Here is a 19,132-nt window from a genome sequence, read left to right as displayed (position 1 = left end):
AAACAACCTTCTTAGCGTGTTGGTCTAGTACAAAGCATTAGGGTCGATAATAAAATCAGATTAATATGTACTCGTTCTGATATGCATGTTTTAGACCATTAAATGTTAAACATTAACTGTTGATCGTGACAGCATCATTCATAACGATTTTTTTTGTTCTTTTCAGCGAATATCCGAATATATGTACAACTTACTAGATATTTTTAATAAAAAGGGAGAATCGTTTTTGCTGAAAAAGCAAAAACAAAACAAATATAACAACTACAACATATATAGTAAAACTTTTATTGATACCGAAATCCAATTTTATTTTCTATATAGAAATTTCTTATACGATAAAATTATGTAGTAGTTTACTATACATTGTAACTTTCAGGAGAATAACGTATATTATCAAAAACATCTACAGGGTTAAAAAAAAATTGTTAACACAGCTTATTTACAATATTTTATAAACAAATACATAAAAAAAATATCAGGAGTACAACAGACCGCACCAACCACCCATATCCAACTCCTCTGAGACAAAAGACGTACAAACAAAGACAAACACCAACAAACAACACGTAATCAGGATAGCCTGACTTAGAACAGAACAAAATGTGATTGGATTAAACCAGTTTTTCACCTGCACAAACCTTCCTCCTTTGCCTATCCAGACTTGTCACAAACTATGTCCAGTTCTTTAACAATCCTCAGAGCACTAGTCAGACGAACTGATTCAGGCAGCATATATACATGGTGGAAAGCTTGTGGTGTTCAGTTGCAACTTAAAAATACGTTCATCTACGAACTGTTCTTTAGTAAAATTACAAACATTAACGCTTTCGGAGAACATTTCATTTGTTTTGTCTAAGTCGTGTTTTATTTTATTTTTATTTCTATAACATTATTTGATGTTTATTCTGGTTATTTTGGACATTTTAGATATTTCGAGAACATTTGTGAAAAAAAAATGGTTTGAAAATGTTTTATTTTTTTTCTGTAATACATTGTGAAACTATGCTATTGATAATATCTTGATAATGTTTTACAATTTTTTTTTACACAATAGGTTTAAATGTTAACGGTTCATATTAATATTGAGACAATATGTTCGTGACATTTAATTTAACATTTGAACGTCATTTCAAAGGAAACAAAGGTATTTGAATGGATTAGTGGATTTCCTGTTACAGCGAATTGCAATTTATGAATCGTAATTATATTCGCTGCTCATATTCTCAGACAAAAACTATGAAATAATACCAGCATTTTGTAAGTTTTCGATTAATCGATTTATGACTACTGAACAGCGGTATACTACTGTTGCCTTTATTTGGAATATAAAATTGAGAATGGAAATGGGGAATGTGTCAAAGAGACAACAACCCGACAAAAGAGCAGAAAACAGCCGAAGGCCACCAATGGGTCTTCAACACAGCATGAAAATACCGCACCCGGAGACGAGCTTCAGCTGGCCACTAAACAAAAATGTGTACAGTGAAAATGGACGTCACACTAAACTCCAAAACATATAAATGAACTAAAATTAAAAAACATATAAGACTAACAAATGCCAGAGGCTCCTGACTTGGGACAGGCGCAAAAATGCGGCGGGGTTAAACATGTTTTGTGAGATCTCAACCCTCCCCCTATACCTCTAGCCAATGTAGAATAAAAAAACACACAGCAATACGCACAGTAAAACTCAGTTTAAAAGAATTACGAGTCCGATGTCAGAATAGGTAACAAAAGAAACTAAGCAAAATAACAATGATACATAAATTAACAAAGGATGTATGAATATATCCTTATATGACTATTATTTGAATGACAGTAGAGATTCATTTGTAATGATTATATCCATTAAATTCAGATCTGAAGATTGCATATTTTGATAGTTCATATTAGCGTATTTTCTTCGTTCGTCTCAACTGGATGTATGTACCAATAAACATCAAGACTGACATGGAAAATAATGCGACAATATTTTGCCAGAAATTCCAATTCGTTTCATATGCGATGTCTTGTTTTATAAGATAAACGTTGCCAGTGATAGAACTGGAAATATAAAAATACAATTCATTTTAAAAACTAGTTCTTTCTTTTATTGATCAAGAACGATACATACCAGATGACACAATCTCAGAAGCACATGCCGTGTGCATGGTAATCTGTATTTCACGGTTATATCAAGCACAATCAAAAGAACATTACGTTGTTAAAATATAAATAATTTCTTTATCAGTATTTTAGAAATGTGTAGTTGTTCCTGTATTATTTCACTGGAGATATTCCTATACTTGTTTCTTTTATGTTCGTTTTGTTAATATACTGATCTAAATCAGAAAGGATGAGGGTTGTTATAAATCAAAAAAAATATTTTCATCACGCCACAATAGCATGTTCCTATCCCCAATCTCGTCAATAGTTGTCGGATATCATTTTTTATATTTTTCATTTATTTTCAGGGGAATGGAGGTTTAATGGCAGATCTTTTAATGTTTCTGTTGAATTTAATTCCAGTCAGCTATGGTGTAGTTTTGAAATAATTGTTTGTTATTATTCTGTTTGTGTATGTGTTGTTTTGTTTGAATGTAACATATTGTACCTTGTTGTGTGGAGAGAGCTTACATAGGCTTTACCTGTCGCCCAATCCAATTTAATTTATTTGAATAAAGTATTGTTTAAACCTATTCAAATTTTACTTTGATGCTTAACATATTGTATGGACACTTATCTGTTGTGGAATACTGTATGTTGACCTTTTAGTTTTGTGTGTCGTTGGGTTGTTGTCTCATTGACGTATCCTCACTTTTCCTTTTATTCATAATTGTTTATCGAACAAGAAGAAAACCCCGTTTTCGGTATATAATTATGTTTCTTTGAAAAACAGTCATAGTCTGTGAATAACCTACCACAAATCAGTAGTTCCATTTATAAAAGTCATATTATTCAAAGTCAAGTCTTTCAATTCAATTATCTCTAACGCCTAAAAAGTTAAATAAAATAGTTATAATGAATGGGGAAACACACATAAATTATGAACACATTACAATACGCAACAACTTCGTAAGCAAACCACGAAGTAGTAATTAACAATTGAACTAAGTTTTTTCGTTTGAATTGTTTCACATTTTGTCATGTCGGGGTCTTTTATAGCTTACTATACGGTATGGGTTTTTCTCAATGCTGAAGACCATACAGCGACATATAGTTGATTACATCTACGTCATTTGGTCTTTGGTGGATAGTGGTCTCATTGGCAATCATACCACATCTTCATATTTTTATAAAGACCCGCTTATGAAATGTAAAAAATAGTTTTTGTTCTTATATTTAATGTTTTTGTGTTAGGTTTTTTTCAGCTTTGCAACTTTCCTCTGTATCTCGTCATACGTATTTCCTTTTTCGTCCTTTTTATACATAATGTATTTAGATCATTAACACAATTATATTTTTCTTGCTGATGGAACAGATACAATCCTTACATACCCAATACAGATTACAACTTTACTTTGAATAAACAACGAAGGGGGAACTTATACCTGTTTCAATAAATTATAAGAGGGTTGATGAAATTAAAATAGACAATGAAGGTTAAGTAAAATTAACCTTTGAACGAGTTTTCTATCTATTTTTTTCTTATTTTAGTTATAAAAAAACATCATTTCATTATGGTTAACTATTCAACCATTTTTTAAAATTTCCATAGCTTTCTGCGTTTTTAACCTTAATTTAAACATCATAGAAACCAGATATATCATGAACTGTACATGTATCACCTTTCTACATGCCAATTTTCAACCAATTTTTAAAGTCTTGCAGTGAAAAATGAGCGTTCGGAAGGCATCTACTACTAAATAGTAAAACAACAAAAATACCGAACTCCAAGGAAATTTCAAAACGGAAAGTCTCTTATCAAATGGCAAAATCAAAAGCTCAAACGCATCAAACGAATTGAAAACAACTATCATATTCCTGACTTGGTACAGGCATTTCCTTATGGAGAAAATGGTGGATTATACCTGGTTTTATAGCTAGCTAGACCTCTCACTCGAATATAATGCCATTATATTGACAACAATATGTGAACAAAACAAACAGACATGATAGGAAAACATGTCAAAAATAGGGGTGCAGCAGTCAACATTGTGTTATATAATCTTAATCACTATAAAAACAAACAAATATGTCAACAAAGAAAATCAAAATGGCATATGGACAAAGCACATAAGCAAAAATGAATTGACAAGAACACAAAAAATGACCATAGCACAATAACACAATGGCGGGATGTATAAGTACCGAGTCACGCCAAAAGGATATTACCAAAAATTGACTAAACATTAAAGGTTAATAATTTACAAAGACAAATAAAAGAACAGTATAACACGCAATTAAGATAATAAACAACGTCAGTATCTAGAACCAATACTTAAAAAAAAAAAAAAATAAGAATCTATACTTCAAGACCATCATGTATTTTTTTTTGTAAAGTTTGTACGGAATATGTATCAACAAGGTCTTGGTATCTTCCGATGAATTTTTTTTAGAAAAAGGACAAGATGTTCTTTGACATAACCCTGGTTCATCAACTTTCTGCTAAAGTATGAGTAGCAGCTGCAAACTCTTGAATACCGAAAGAGTTGGGAAATGTATATCCCATATGCAGTTGAAGTTGGTATATTGCTACTACGGTGAGGGAAATTGATAATTTCAAAATTAAAATCGTCTCGTTTGTCATAGATTCTGGTACTGAGATAGCCGCGTATGTCAAATTCGAAGTATAAGTCTGAAAATAAGGCGGAGGAGTCCGTGTGTATTGTTTCTTTAATTTCCAGTTCTGGAGGATATATTAATGAAACCCAATCAGAAAAGTTTGGATTGATAATGGAAAGAACATCATCAATATATCTGAATGTGAAATTAAATGATCTGGCGTCTGTGATCTTCTTGTTTTTGACAAGTGTCTGAAGGAACTCCGACTCATATGAAAATAAGAAGAGGTCGGCAAGGAGAGGCGCACAGTTCGTTCCCATAGGAATGCCAAAAAGTCTACCTCCAAATTCAACAAATATTTTGTCAATAAGAAACTCCAGCATACTGATCACTTGTTCCTCTGTGTAGCATGTTTTACTTTTTTGTTCACTATTTACAAAATATGCCGTATGGTATCCAAAAGTAATAAATTTATAGCGTTTGCTACAATTTTATATTGAAAAGCATTTTTGGATTAATTCTTTTAGACGACTTTTCAACTTCACATGGGGAATGGTTGTATACAGGGTTGAAAAATCAAAAGTTTTGATGGAATTAATTCAGAGAAAGATCGAGATTTAAAATTATCCAAAAGTTCTTTAGAGTTTTTTTAGAATCCACATATGGTTAATACCACTACGCGAGTAAACAGTTTCACAGTATTTCTGAAGAATAAAAATAACCCCTGGTTTTCTGGAAATCTCAAATAAGTATACTTTGGAGCGGAATAATCCGCAATTTTTAAGTATACTAATGGACACGTAAAGTTTAGCTCAAAATGGTCTAAATACATTTCTCTTTCACCAAATGTTTCATTTCTGCTAACTTGTAGGTAAGGTTAAGTAAACAATGACACGAAAAGCACTATTTTTTTGGTCAGGGAAGGGCGACTTTTACATATGTTTTAAATTGGAGAGGGTGAATTGGTGGTCTGACACCTAAACTAACTACCAGAGGAAAGAATGTCATTAACTTCTTTATTCAGTTTCATTGGAGTTTTAAACAATGTTATAATTTTTTTTTTAAATTTAAATTTCTGCCCAATGATACAACATCGGTAAATATAAATTCTGTATCAAATAATGTATAAATTACTATTCATAATTTCGTGATTCCGAAGCTCTTTGTTGATTTAATGTCATTAGTAACGTTCAAAACAAGGATGTATGAATATGCAGAAATTTTGGATCTATTTGACCAAAAGGGACCTAAAAAGAATAGCCAAATTCTTGCAGCTTTGCCTGAGCGAGTTGGACCCTTGCTTTCTTAATGATTTCTTAACTTATCAACATGGAATTTTAGAAATGTATATTAAAAATCATGATAGTACCAAGCACTGATTACTGATCTGTTGATATCAATCCACCAGCAGTGGCATCGACCCAGTGCTAGTAAATAAAATGACATTTTAAAAATTTCGTGCGTCCAAAGTGTTTTTCTGGATTAGTCTATATCAGGTACGCTTTAACCGAAACTTTTGAAAGCCAGGAATGCATGAATACGTAGAAACGTGAGAAGCGATATGACCAAAAAGAAACCTGCCTTTAAAAACAAAGGATACCCCTTATTACCTATCTAATTATCCTGTATGCTGCAGATCAAGCAATTAAGCTAAGAAATAAAAAAAAATCTGCAGCACTTATCTTTTCAAAATTGTAAATGAGGGGTGTTAATTATGAACATTACATTGCTAGCTTTTGAGCCAATGCAATTTATACTGAAGTTTTTCTTAATTGAAGCCAGCATGATTGGGTGGGCTGCTATGGAATATCTGTGTCCATTTGTCGAATCCCTTATCCACTTCACAATCTTCAACCGGAAGTTTGCCTATTATGAGCAATACGTCAAATGTCAATAGTGGAGCGGAAACTTCTATTCTTCTAGGGCACCGAGCTCAACATCGTTTTACGTGGCGCAATCGTTAGTTTTCTACATAGCGTTTTGTAGCTTGTTTTTCTTTTCATCTTTTTTCGGCTAACCATGATGTCTTTTTTCGACCTGTGCTTAAAGATTGCACAAAAATGCCCGATTCCTTGCATTGTCTTTCTGATTTTTTTATGACAAAAAAAATAAATTAATGACATCATTGACAGAATATCATTCCTTAAATAATCTTGTATGGGGAGGAAGTAAATAATCAAACGAAGATAATCTGTGTGCAGACCAAAATCTATGTTAGGGTAAAGATCCTTTTTATAGTTGGGACCAGTTCTAACCACTCCTAACAATGTCTCCAGAACAGTTTTCCTAATAGCCTTAGAACAGTTTCTGACAGCCTTATCTTTGAAGTGTTTCGTTCTGACAGAACCGATTCTACCTTCATCAAAAAAATAAAACACAATATATGAATTTAAAAAAACGCGTATGCTACCATACAAAACATACTTTATAAATTACTAATTGAATTTCTGAAAAATGGTGTATTTATCATTTTCACGGAGGTCCTTTTTGCTTGTAAATGCAGGTACAAGTAATTGTTGATTACATTTTATTTAATCCGAAAGTTACAGTGCTTTAGAAATTATTAACATTGGTGGTTAGAAGATTAAAATATATAATACCTACATTAAGACCATATCTGAACGTACTAAACCATTGGATCCATCGTAACCGATCTGGTATTGACTTTAAATTAACCAACAAACCACCGAATATCTGTAAAAATAAACTTTAAAATTTGTTCTCGCTTTATAGTGACAAATCTTATAAAATGGCACCTTAGATTATTGCTATTATACAGTTCTTAGAGTTACGAAAAACATGAAATAGGTGTATTAAATAAATTGTAGGAACTTAGTGTCTTTAATGCCAGTGTGTGCATGGTAAACATGTAAATACAAAAAGTGAACTTCCTAATAAAAATTGACATTAAAATTATCAAATGGATAAACATTCAAATGGTAGAAACCTATAGGAGGAGTTGATTAGACAAAAGTATATAAAAAATGTTTTCCCAATCGCCCTTTTCTATACTGAATCAGATTTCTACTTATATTTCTATCAGGTCAAAATCTGATAATGTCTGAAAAAGACTACACATTCGTTAGTATAAGCACATTCTCACCATCATAAAGACATATGTAACAGCAATCAACACGTTAGCCAAACCCAAATCCGTAACGCATGCACTAAAAAAAAATGCAATGCTGGTTCCTGACATAGCCACCATGAGCAGTGTAAGACCATACAGGAAAAATTTCCCCTCTTCAGATCTTAAACCTAAAAAAGCATAGATGAGAATACAAAATAATCAAACGAGTTCTATCGATCCTTTCGTGATAATATGCTGGCATGCTTAGTTAACGAATGCGAAAGTAAAATTTGAATGGACATTACTTACCATGAACACTACAAAATATAGCTTTTGTCATCTATAACACCTTATAAAATATTATCATGAAAAGATGGAAACCTTAATGTTAGTCGCAAAAACAATTATGTATAAATACTAAAAAAATCTGTCTTTTAAAAGGCAATTAACCTTTTAAACATCTCTTAAATTTAGTAAGGATATTAACCATTTTTTAAAGAGAAAACTAGTTTTTTTCTTAATAATAAAATATAAATCATTACTGGCTATGTCAATACCATGATCCTATATAACCAGGATACATATTCTATGGTTGGTGATGTCCTGCATGCAGCAACGTTAGGAAAATACTTTTATGGATCATTTTAGACTTGTTGTAAAACAATTTATGTTTTATAATATGAATTACATCCTTCCATATTTTTACAATGCTTATAAAAAAATATATATTATATATATTATTTGTTTATTACCAAGCATGAAATGTGTGGTCACAGAAAACAGAAATACAGGAATCAGTCTCATTGGTAAAGAATCGCATATAATCTTAGAAAAGAAATATGCCGACACTCTGTAAAATCCACTTAAATTTTCATGTCTGTAAATAAAATTAAAAGGTATTACATACAAATAAAAAAAAAATCATTGAATATTCGAAATGTATCAACGGACAAAAAATAAAAAACGAAAAAAGAACAACATGTACTTTTTACAGTAAAACATTTATAATTTTTCACACATACTCTTTTACTCAAATATGAAATAAATACACAATATTTTGGCTGGCGCGGAACAATAAACAGCAAATTTCGACTCTACATTTGAAAATGTTCGTTCATTCTTATCCTTCGCTCGAGCTGTGATCATATATTTGTTTGCTTCGATATGCAGTTTTTTTTTCATTTCTTAATTCTATGACACAGTTCATAATTCATTGTGATTACACAGTTCATAATTAATTGTGATTACACAGTTCAAAATTCATTGTGATTACACAGTTCATAATTAATTGTGATTACACAGTTCAAAATTCATTGTGATTACACAGTTCATAATTCAGTATGATGTACATGGGAGGTGTCCGTTGTTATTCTGTGGTTGACATGTTGTAATGTGCTATTATATTATTTATTTATGTATTTCGCGGTCCTGAGTGTTCTCGCGTTTATTTGTACTGTTTTCCTGTCACGAACTGTTGTCATTTTAGCAGTATGTTTTACATTGCCATATAAGCGGGAGGTTTGGCTAGCCATAAAACCATGTTCAATCCACCATTTTTTTCTAAAAATGTCCTGCACCAATTCAGTAACATGGCAGTTGTTATCAAATAGTCCGTTTCTATGTATGTTGGCGTTTGTTTTTGTAGCAGTTCAGTGTTTATGTTGTTCCATTGTTTTCCTCTTACAGTTGATCTGTTTTCCTCTGTTTTGGTTTGTAACCCGGATTTGTTTCAGTTAAATAGATTTATGACTATTGAACAGCGGTATACTACTGTTGCCTTTATTTATAGGTAAGTTAAGTGAATTACGAAAGTTTCCGTTCCCAGAAAACTACTATTATCCTCAAACCGTTTGGTTCAATTTATTGTCGCACTTTTACTATTTGATTGCGTTTGTGGTTGGTGCATTTTTCATGTGTTCCATATCTATTTCATGATAATTCGTGTATATGTCTTACTCACATAAAAATTGGTCTTTCTTTTACAAATAATTCTACAGCTGATAAACTTGAAAAGACAATGTTCAGCAAAATGAAGAAAAGAGCACCGACTCTGTGAATAAACAAAAAGAGTCATTCACCCATGATTCCATAAAAACCTAATGATAAAAATACTATGATCGTTTCAAATTCTGTTGTCTTGTCCGTTTTTTTTTCTTCTTATTTTGATTAAATTTTTTTAAACAACAAAGTTGAAACAAAAAGGATATATATTTCTTTTAAGCTAGCTTTCGGTTAGGTGTAGTTTTCTTTTATTTACTTTTAGTTCACCCAAGGGTCCTCTTCTCCCATACGCATACTTTGATCGAAATTTCTATTAAGTAAATTTTTCTAATTTTACATTTTAACGAATTGTGTACTTTGGACCTAGGAAGTTGTGTACATTTTAATTCAGATGAATATCGAAAAATGAATAGTTCACTTCCGGTTTTGAGTGATTTGAGGTGCTGCATCTTTTATTTTCTGTGTAGCAATTCTCCGGCATAAGTATTGTGTTTAGTTTGTTTTCTTCTTTTTACCATATTATTGCTTGCCTTCTTCGTCTTATATATTTCATTGTCAAGTTGGTAACGTCTCTGAAAATATCTAAAGAATCAGCTCACTGAAAGTTTGTTATTACCTGTTCTGTATACCGGTTTCACAATCCCTATCCATGCTCCAATAAATACCTCCAATAATGAGACCAAATATTGTTAAAATAATCCACTAAAAAGAAAAGTTTACTCAAAAAGGGCAATATTTAGAACGGTTAACAATTAAGGAATGCAGATAAATGATTTAGAGAAATATTGCGGCTAGATTACTTATTTATAACAGGCATAAGAAATGTACAAATAATGTGTGAAAACACAAATTTGGTTTGATTTGATTTTAATACTATATCACAAATATTTATACATTTAAGATATACAAATCGCGTGTTTTATTATTTGATTAATCACTTTTGAACAAAGATATGCATGCAAATCTATAGATGGCACTTTTAAACAAATTGACACAAGAAACAATCTTAATATTCATAGTTTTGTCTGGTATGAACATTGATAAGGAAAAGTAGCGGCTACTTTTACTTACATGTAAAATTGAAAGTTTGGGATTCCTCAGTAAATTCAATAAAGTTCTGCTTGATATCACTCTAAACTGAGGTAAAAGAACAAATATAGATATCTTGGTAATTCAAATATACAAATGATAATTATAAAAAAAAAATATCACTATTTCTTATGTCTTAGTTCGAATGTCAAACTTCCGAATATTTACCCTTCCGTTTAGGTTCGTTTTGCTCAGTCGTTGGTTTTCTATGTTGAGTTTTTTATGCTATTGTTTGTCTTTTGGTCTTCACTTGCATTTTTTCTTATTACATATGCTATGGTAAATAAAGTCTAGAAATGCTGCTAACCAGCATAAATGACTGGATATTTAAGATAAAATTAAATGTGCAACAATCGTGCCATGGATTCATTATTATTCGTTGGATATCAATTTTCTCGGAGTTAGTGGAAACAGGTGAAGCACGAAATGAAATGTTCAACGAATAACAAATTTTCTATAGGCTTATATGCAGATTTCAGCAAAACCACGAAATCAAATATCCGTTCACCATAATCGACGAAAATGGTACCCACGAAAATAAATGAATCCACAGTAGTTGTCAAGATTAAAAATTGTTCTTACTACTGTATTTTTCTGTTATAACATACCATATTCAAGTCGAGAAAAACAGACAACGCCATGGCAAAAACAACACTACATAAAAGACTAAAGACTGAGCAACACGAACCCCACAAACATCTTTGGGTGATCAAAGATACTCCGGAAGTGTAGGCCGATCCTGTTCCACTTGTGACACCTGTTGTGTTGCTCGTGTAAGTACAAATTCAATGTTGAGTCACATTCAGTGATAACACAATCGAAGAAGAGATGAAGAGATTGTGGTTACTACAATTAAAACATCCGTGTTCAAAAATAAAGGCAACAGTAGTATACCGCTGTTCAATAGTCATAATTCGATTAAGCAAAAACAAATCCGGGTAACAAACTAAAACCGAGGGAAACACATCAACTATAAGAGGAAACCAATGGAACAACAGAAACACTGAACTACAACAAAAGCCAACGCCAACATACATAGAAACGGACTGTCTGATAACAACTGTCATATTCCTGACTTGGTACATGACATTTTAAGAAAAATGGTGGATTGAACCTGGTTTTATGGCTAGCCAAACCTCCCGCTTATATGGCAATGTTAAAAATATCGCTAAAATGACAGCACTACGTGACAGGAATACAGTACAAACTCGAACACTCAGCACAGAGAAATACATAAATAAATAATATGATAGTACATTACAACATGCAAACCACAGAATAACAACGGACACCTCCCATAAATTTACGACAGCACACCAGGACACTACAAACGAAATATAAACTGCCCGTCACATGAATGGATCAACGTCACAAAAAGTGACGTATTTTTTGTGACGTTTATATTATCACAGTAAATTTTTTAAAACAAAATATAGACACGTACAAGAATATTAGATTGGGATTGAGTTTGTAATGGTGTTATTTTATGTATTTTCTAACCATGACAAGAATATTAAAATGGAATTGTGTTTGTAATGGTGTTATAATTTGTATTTTCTAACCATGTCGGTTTTCCTTCTGTGTATAAACAAAATAATCCTGTGCAGAAAGTTGCTTTAAACTTATAATAATATAAATGAAGTAGCTGGTTTTTTTCATCTTAACTTATCATCTGTGACACAAATATCCCATAACGGTCAACCAACTCGTGATAGCGTCCGTAAAACTTTTGAAGGGACGATTTCAACTATCCATTTTGTCGTAAAGTTTTGTTATCAACCGATCCTCATTGTCTGTCTAGAGGTAAGTCTAGATACAAACAAGGCAGACTTAACTGTATCTGTGGTATCCTTTATTTCAAAGTTCGATTGAATAGATGCGTTCAACATAGGTACCATACTATGAATTATGTTATAGAGAAAGTCCAACTAACTGTCCATTCCTGGGAAATAATGGAGCGGAGGCCCGTAGGGCCGACGCCCATTATTTCCCAGGAATGGACGGTTATTTGGACTTTCGCTGACTTAAAATACACCTTTAATATTAAAAACGAATATTTAGATTATAACATTTCAAAGAATTTTATTTTATTTTGTAATGGTTTTCTTTTCATTTTCCCCGTGGTGTACCCAATAATCCACAGGCAAAATTAAAGATCAATCTGACCATCTACTCACTTAACGAAGTATTTATGAACAGTAGAATAATTACTATAAAAAGATCTTGAATACAGTTCATCCAGATTTATGTTTTGAGTCATTGGATACGCACGTCTTTCATGCGGTGAGATTGAAAGGATGTTCATTTGTGTCTTTAAGTGGTATTTCGGGAGAGAGAAAAAACTAATATTTATGCATATATGTTTACGGATTATGTGTGTTTTTCGTTTGATAAATCTTGGATGTAGAATCTTCTGAGAAAATGACATGGTACAACAAAAATAAATTTTCAAATATGTAACACTCTAGTATAGGTTATTTATCTAATAAGGGTGTGCTCGATTTGAAGTCATATCTGAAACAAAATATGATTCTATATTTCAAATAAAATTAAACTAGAAAACAGTGTTTCATGTTTCATGCACAACCCAACATTTTTTTTCGCTCCCTTTGTTCATAACAACGAAAAAAAATTTTATGCATGTTTTAGAGTCTTGAATAACAATACAAGCAAACTGAAAATATTTTTTCATTCTTCCCTATTATCAGAAAGGAGGCAAAAATATTTAGATAAAAAACCCGCGTGATTAAAAACATTTCTAGATTGCGATTTGTATGTCTTTAAGTTAAGTGGAAAACTATGTTTTGATTTTATCTAAACATTTCAAGATTAACGCCGTCATTTGCACTGCCGATATAACTGTTATATTTGCCACTGGACATATAACAACAGTGAAGGAATTCGATTGTGTTACGCGTTTCAATGTCGAAAATTGAATAAAAATACCGCCCAATATTTAACACAAGCCGTATTCAAATGTTATCCATACCCCCTCAAATTCTATTCATTAGTACCATATTCAAATTATTACAACGAAAAATCAAATTATATACCGAATACGCCATTTTGACCATTTCAATTTCTTAAACTATTTATTCTATTTAACCACAATATTATTGTAGAAACTATCTGAGTAATATTTCTTTTTTACTGTACATATTAAAACGGAACAAACGATTTGTGCTGTACAAAATCAAAATACAACACTTTAAATTTCAAGCAAATGATATCCTAAATGGTAAAATTAAAAGCAAATCTGTAAGCGAAATATATTTTTCTCTAATTTTCCTTATTGTATGATGTTAATGTGTTCAATATTGCAAAGGAATTCAACTAGTAGACACATTTGATATTTTGTAGATGCACAGAAGAGGAATGGAAAATATTCGTTTTTACCTACTTGGATACTATCCGTGACAAGATTTGCATCGGAAAACAAATTGTGGATTATGTTGTGGAATCTAGAGTGTGGAATTTTAGTGAAAACGATACTATATTTTATACGATGGAATTACGGCTCGCAAATAAAAGCTGTTTATTAATAAAGAAATATTTGGTGTCCATTGTATTACTACGAGGTCATCCCAATTTAAAAAAAAAACTTCATTTAATGTCAGCCGTTTTAGTAAGTTTCCATCTTCATTCAATATCGCGGTACGTCCTTTAGAACTATTATATCCGGATGAATGAAGATGGACAATAGAAAATAACTCTCCATTCCTGAAAAATAATGGAGAGTTTGAACAAAAGATTTACGTCGCAGGTGTATTTCAATTTGTGAGATGATATTATCTATATTACAGAACATGAAGTAAAACGATAATGCTAGCTTCTTTTCGTCCTGCATGAAAACCTTCTGTGTGAAGTCTGCCACATATGAATAAAGGAACATGTCGGTTAGGATAGGAGCATATTTGCTTTCCTAAATAATGCCGATTGTTTTGGCGAAAAACATGTCCTTAAGCTATAACATATATGTTGTCAGTATTAAAATCAAGCATCTTGATGTTGTCAGTATTAAAATCAAGCATCTTGATGTTGTCAGTATTAAAATCAAGCATCTTGATGTTGTCAGTATTAAAATCAAGCATCTTGATGATGTCAGTCTGACAGAATTTTTTGTTTGAATCAGTTTATTTTTTTTTACTAAATATGATTAATCCTATCCTTTAAACAATTTATTTGTATCTACGTTGGGTTTTTATTTTAATAAAACAAAGTAAGACTATTTATTTTAATCTGTCTTTAAGTTAAGTACTGGGATTACTAGTGTAAAGCGTAGATAAGTCAAATATTTCATACCGTTGAAAGTGTAAAGAAACTTAGATTGTCTGTACTCTTACAGATCTTTGGAATGTTCTAGTATCCACATCTAATTCACACTTTTGCAATAGTAGGTTTTCACAGTTACTCTGAATAAACTCATTAAGATACTAGGATTAAAATTTTGTAAGCCAGACGCACGTTTCGTCTACAAAAGACTTACGAGTGATGCTCGAATAATAAAAGTTAAAAAGGCCAAATAAAATACGAAGTTGAAGAGCCCGGCTTTGACTGCTGATAAAATTGATGTTAATAGTTTGGAAAGATGTCGACTAGTATTTGGTAGACCCAGCAATACAACATTGTTTGAAAGGACACTTATGTAATGTTGGTATCCAGTATTTTGAAGGAAGATGCAGTTCGTCATCTTAAGTTGAAATTCCGAAAAGCCTGAATGTTCAGGATTTCTTTTTTTGGTAACTTTCGTGGGAGTATTTGTTAAGTATCCTTCGCCTCTCTTTTCTTAGTGAAATGTCAATACCTAATTCCGTTATCAAGCAATTTATGTAATGTGATTAACAAACAAAAAACGATGTTTGTCTTAATCTTTGCGTGGACAACAACATAGTTGTCATGGAGGTAGGACAGGTGCTTAACAACATTTGGATCTTTGAAAAATAGATGTAACATGTGTGTTCATAGACCTATTCTAGTTTTTATTTCAACGACCGCCCATCCTTAACCCATTGGAAAAGAGTATCCACCATCAACGTCTTCCTTTTTACGATTAACCCATTGCATGACATAATCCACGATTTAATTGATTATTATCTTAAAGTTTCCAGTAACATTATGTAAGTTTCTTCAATTTATAACCATGTTTTGTATAAGTATGCTCAAAACCAATATCGTTACAATAGTATTCAAGAGAAGACGGCATAAGTGTGTTGTAATTGTGACAGATCCTTTTGAGTTGCTTTCATCACAGAAGACATGTTTAAACTTAACCATCAAATCAAAAGGATACAATAGTTAACATAGTAAAGGCCAAAGTCAACGAAAACCTACATAATTGTATACATTTCATCATATGTTATTTCTAGAATACCTATACTTGCAAGTAATCTATACCTTGAATTTGACATTTGATTCCGTACCAGAATCTATGACAATCAAGACGATTTTAACTTTGAAATTATAAATTTCTCCCCACCTTAGTAGCAATATACCAACTTTACCTGCATACGGGATATACATTTCATAACCCATTCGGTATTCAAGAGCTTGTAGTTGCTCTCAAACTTTATAAATCGTCACCAGTGTCTGAGCAGAAAGATGATGAACCAGGGTTATGTCAAAGAACATCTCGTCCTTTTTCTAAAAATGTTCATCGGAAGATACCAAGACCTTGTTGATAAATATTCCGTTTCAAATTCAAAATAAATACATTATAGTCTTGAAGTATAGATTCTAGGTACTGACGTTGTTTATCAACTTAATTACGTGTTAAAGTGTTCTTTTTATTTGTCTTTGGTGTTTAGTGAATTTTTGGTAATATCCTTTTGGTGTGGCTCAGTTTTTATACATCCCGCCAGTGTGTTATTATGCCATGGTCATTTTTTCTATTCTTTTCTTTCATTTTTGCTTATGTGCTCTCTCTTAAGAGTGTCTATATGCCATTGTGTTTGTCTTTGTTGATAGTTTTTTGTTTTTATTAAGATTATAACACACTGTTGACTGCTGTACCCCAATTTTTGACATTTTTACCTATTATGTCTGTTTGTTTTGTTCACACATTGTTATCAATATAATGGAATTCTATGTGACTGTCATACAAATGAGAGGTTTAGCTATCTATCACACCAGGTTTAATCCTTCATTTTCTAAATAAGGAAATGCCTGTAGCAAGTCAGGAATATGACAGTTTTTTTGCCATTTGATAAGGGACTTTCCGTTTTGAATTTTCCTTGGAGTTAGATATCGTATTATCACATCGTTTTTAGATCAGTTGAACGGTTTTGAAGGATGACTTTATATCTAAAACATTGTTTGGAATAATTGATCTGATGAATATATTATAAATGTTACTTACCTGTTTAAAAAAGCTCGTTGCATATTTTACTTTAGGTGACATATTCAAAGTTTTCGTATCAAATGCTTGGTGGTACTGGTGAAGTATAGGCTTTATTACATTCTGTAATCTAACAACAAATAGAAGACTCAAATGGGCCGCTAGCAATAATTATATCCTGTAACGTGAAGTCCTAAACATTGGTTATGACACTAAAACCTTGCTATGTCAATTACACTAAGATAAAGAGATATATAATGAATTTTACGAATTAACAGATTTTTGGAAAAATATAGTTTCTGAAAGAAATATGCTGATGCAGAATAATGTGTTAGAAAGGGTTCTGGTCATGTTGAATGGTAATAAAAGTTGTCTTACATCTTCTGGAAAATTCTAAACATGTAGAACACCTGAAAGGCACATAAAGAATATGAAAGGACTGAGGGAGGAGTTGATAAAACAAAAGATGTAATAACTCTCAACATAGAACTTGGACAATATCCTCAAAATCAATGCACATAAGAGGTACCTATCTTAAGTGTATATACATATATTATTAATGGTTAGAATTAAAGTAAACATATAAAAATAAAAATGAAATATGTAAAAATATTCTAGAAAGTTTTAAGGCTCTTGATTGAAATCTCTACTACTTTATAATTATACAGAAGAGGTGCCCTCTCTTCCCCTCCATCTTGTCCATCCCATATTCAAAACACTTTTAGCCGGATGTGGACGTAACTTGTAACCGGGCAACAAATAATTTTTATATTTTGCAAGTAATTAATTAAAAAGAAAAAAACCCCATAAAAATGAGGTAGGATTATGCATTCGCGCTAATGCACACAAAATCTTGGTTACCTTTTCTTTTTCCGATAACCTCAATATTCAAATAATTATCTGTTCTAGTGCTTTTACTTTTCTTTAATATTTACATGTTTAATAATTCCTAGGAACTTTATCGAATATATCATGTTTATCTTCAATGCATAAACACACATTTTTTTCTTTAGATTTTTGTATGTTGTGGTACTTTTATGGCATCAGACTTTCCTGGAATCCTTCCAGTTTTAACAATAAACACAGCTTTGTTTGAGACAAATGATCGCTGAACAAAAAGTATGAACTATTTGATCGAAAAATTGTAATTCAAATATGCACTTGTACGATCCGAAATATTTCTTCCCTGTCAGTATATTATTCCCAGAACAAACGGAGAAAATGACTCACGATAATTATCAGATGAATAACCGTAGTTTGCATTTTAATTAGGGTAAATGATGACCTTAAACATGTTAAACAGGTCATTACTCTATGGCTTGAAAAACCTTTCATTGAACTTGGTATTGTTTGGATTGTTTATCGTTCTCAAAAGGAAATAACTCCATATTCTTATATTTAAAAAAATATGATTAAAAACCTTGCATGTGTCTTCTCAATAAAATTTCGTATACGATCCGCAATACCTGACCACCGTTACTTATTCGTAGTGACGGCAATGATAAAGATGTACATGAAACTAGACAATAGTCACCAAATGTGTAGTCAATAAATAACAAATCCACAGTTAAAGATGGAATTCAGCATAATGTTAGAAATAAGATGTGCATCGGTACCCTAATAAAGAGATGTAATAGTCCTGAAACTACTTACCTGGAATTCAATTTTGATTTCCTGAATGATGAAACAATTTTCTGGTGTACATCCACAATATCTTAAACATTAAGAAAAAAGAAATGATGTTATTTAGACACATGTAAACGATATTTTGGGAAAATTAACGCTCAAAATCAGTACAGATATAAGAAGATGTGGTATGAGTACCAATGAGACAACTCTCCATCCAAGTCACAATTTATAAAAGTAAACCATTATAGGTCAAATTACGGTCTTCAACACGGAGCCTTTGCTCACACCGCACAGCAAGCTATAAA

At 31.7% G+C, this 19,132-nt stretch overlaps 1 protein-coding gene across 1 annotated transcript in view; it reads right to left on the bottom strand.

Moving 5' to 3' along the window:
• Window positions 1–2,896: 2,896 nt before the first annotated feature.
• Window positions 2,897–19,132, bottom strand: part of LOC127709574 (broad substrate specificity ATP-binding cassette transporter ABCG2-like) — a 33,456-nt gene continuing 17,220 nt past the window's right edge. Inside the window, exons 8-16 of the mRNA XM_052215178.1 lie at window positions 18,852–18,912; window positions 17,220–17,328; window positions 10,847–10,912; window positions 10,392–10,477; window positions 9,735–9,824; window positions 8,527–8,651; window positions 7,808–7,962; window positions 7,309–7,398; window positions 2,897–2,974 (exon numbers count right to left, since the gene is read on the bottom strand). Coding sequence (XP_052071138.1) covers window positions 2,897–2,974; window positions 7,309–7,398; window positions 7,808–7,962; window positions 8,527–8,651; window positions 9,735–9,824; window positions 10,392–10,477; window positions 10,847–10,912; window positions 17,220–17,328; window positions 18,852–18,912 — 860 coding nt within the window. The remainder of the gene's footprint in view (window positions 2,975–7,308; window positions 7,399–7,807; window positions 7,963–8,526; window positions 8,652–9,734; window positions 9,825–10,391; window positions 10,478–10,846; window positions 10,913–17,219; window positions 17,329–18,851; window positions 18,913–19,132) is intronic.

The sequence above is a fragment of the Mytilus californianus genome, unplaced genomic scaffold (genome assembly GCF_021869535.1).
Source record: "Mytilus californianus isolate M0D057914Y unplaced genomic scaffold, xbMytCali1.0.p SCAF_7, whole genome shotgun sequence".
Lineage (NCBI taxonomy): Eukaryota > Metazoa > Mollusca > Bivalvia > Mytilida > Mytilidae > Mytilus > Mytilus californianus.
This window is presented reverse-complemented; position numbering and strand designations above follow the sequence as displayed.